General features: G+C 37.9%; 1 protein-coding gene across 1 annotated transcript; it reads left to right on the top strand.

Annotated features, from left to right (window-relative positions):
- Positions 1-464: 464 nt before the first annotated feature.
- On the top strand, positions 465-1,112 carry LOC143574462 (cytochrome P450 monooxygenase 76AD94-like). Its single transcript, XM_077059075.1, has one exon. It carries the CDS (start codon positions 465-467, stop codon positions 1,110-1,112), a length of 648 nt encoding a protein of 215 aa, XP_076915190.1.
- Positions 1,113-1,414: the final 302 nt, after the last annotated feature.

The following is a 1,414-nucleotide window of genomic DNA, read 5'->3' as shown; positions in this document are numbered from 1 at the left end:
AATGAGCGGTTCATAAACATAAGCGAACGTAAATCTGCATATCTGAACAAAGGTAAACGAACACATGAATAGACGTAAACGAACACAAATTAACAAACATAAATGAAAATAAATAAACACACTTAAATAAACACAAACGAACAAATATAAAACGTTTAGTAGATGATTCATTTAATGTTTAATTCAAATAATGAATATAAACAAACATAACCAAACATAAATGAATCAAAATATGTTCAATTATATTACAAACTTTTTTATAATAAATTAAAATAAAAATCTAAAAAATATATTCACAGTAATAGAAACTAAGAAATGTAAAAAGTAGCGCATAAACACCAGGGATAAAAGCAAATTATTAATAAAATATGGTAAAATGACTCATAAACATAAACCTAATTTCCAAGTTAGGGGCTATATATACCATTGTATTGTTCACATATAACAACAAAGAAAAGAGAACAATGGAGCTTCTACCTTTGATTCTTCCCACAATATTTTTCTTCTTTTTCTTACATTGCATCGATCTTTACTGGAAAAGGAGACTCCCTCCCGGCCCCGTTGGCCTTCCCATCATCGGAAGCCTCCTCGAAATTGGACCAAAACCACATGAATCCCTAGCCAAACTCGCACATAAATACGGTCCATTTATGACCATCCGATTAGGCAGCATCACAAGCGTAGTGGCATCTACACCCGACGCTGCTAGAGAAGTCCTTCAACACAACGACGAGGCTTGCTCTGGCCGTCTCATCCCAGACGCTGCTACCGCTTTAAACTACCATGAAACCGGAATCCTTTGGATGTCACCAAACGAGACATGGCGAGCCATGAGAAAAGCCCTTAACATGTATCTCACCAACAAACAGAAACTCGACGCCCTCAGCGACCTCAGGCAAAATGTGGTGAATGAAACTTTAAACTTCCTTAGGGAGTCCGGGCCAACAGAAGTACCCGTGGACATAGGAAAACTTGCATTTACGGTCGCACTCAACCAGATGTCCAACACGTTTCTTTCGCAGAATTTGATCACCGACTACGAGTCTATAATATCAATGGGTTCAGGACAGCCGTTGAGACAGCGATGGAACTGCAGGGGAAGTTTAACATAGCCGACATATTTCCTATGTTAAAACCCTTCGACCCACAGAACATACGACGACATGCAAAGGTGGCTTTTAGCTGGTTGGGTGAAATGGCAGAGGGTTTTGTAAGTGAGAGATTAAAATACCGAGAGTCTGAGCTTCCAAGGTTTGGTGACATGCTAGATTCATTGTTGGATTACAGTCGAGAGAACGAATCCAAGTTCAATCTGAAACACGTCAAGGCTTTAATTGTGGTAAATGCTCTCTTTATTATGTTTCTTTAAAGTTTCAAAAGATAAACATTTAGCTTTCAAAATGACATTTACATT

The sequence above is a fragment of the Bidens hawaiensis genome, unplaced genomic scaffold (genome assembly GCF_021521415.1).
Source record: "Bidens hawaiensis isolate Kalapana, Puna unplaced genomic scaffold, B.hawaiensis_p1.1 tig00026938_1, whole genome shotgun sequence".
Classification (NCBI taxonomy): Eukaryota; Viridiplantae; Streptophyta; class Magnoliopsida; order Asterales; family Asteraceae; genus Bidens; species Bidens hawaiensis.
The sequence above is the reverse complement of the archived record's forward strand: the minus strand, read 5'-3'. Positions and strand labels throughout refer to the sequence as shown.

Bases quoted from the DNA above. Each gene is read 5' to 3' on its own strand.
- LOC143574462 (XM_077059075.1), top strand. From the start codon at position 465: ATGGAGCTTCTACCTTTGATTCTTCCCACAATATTTTTCTTCTTTTTC.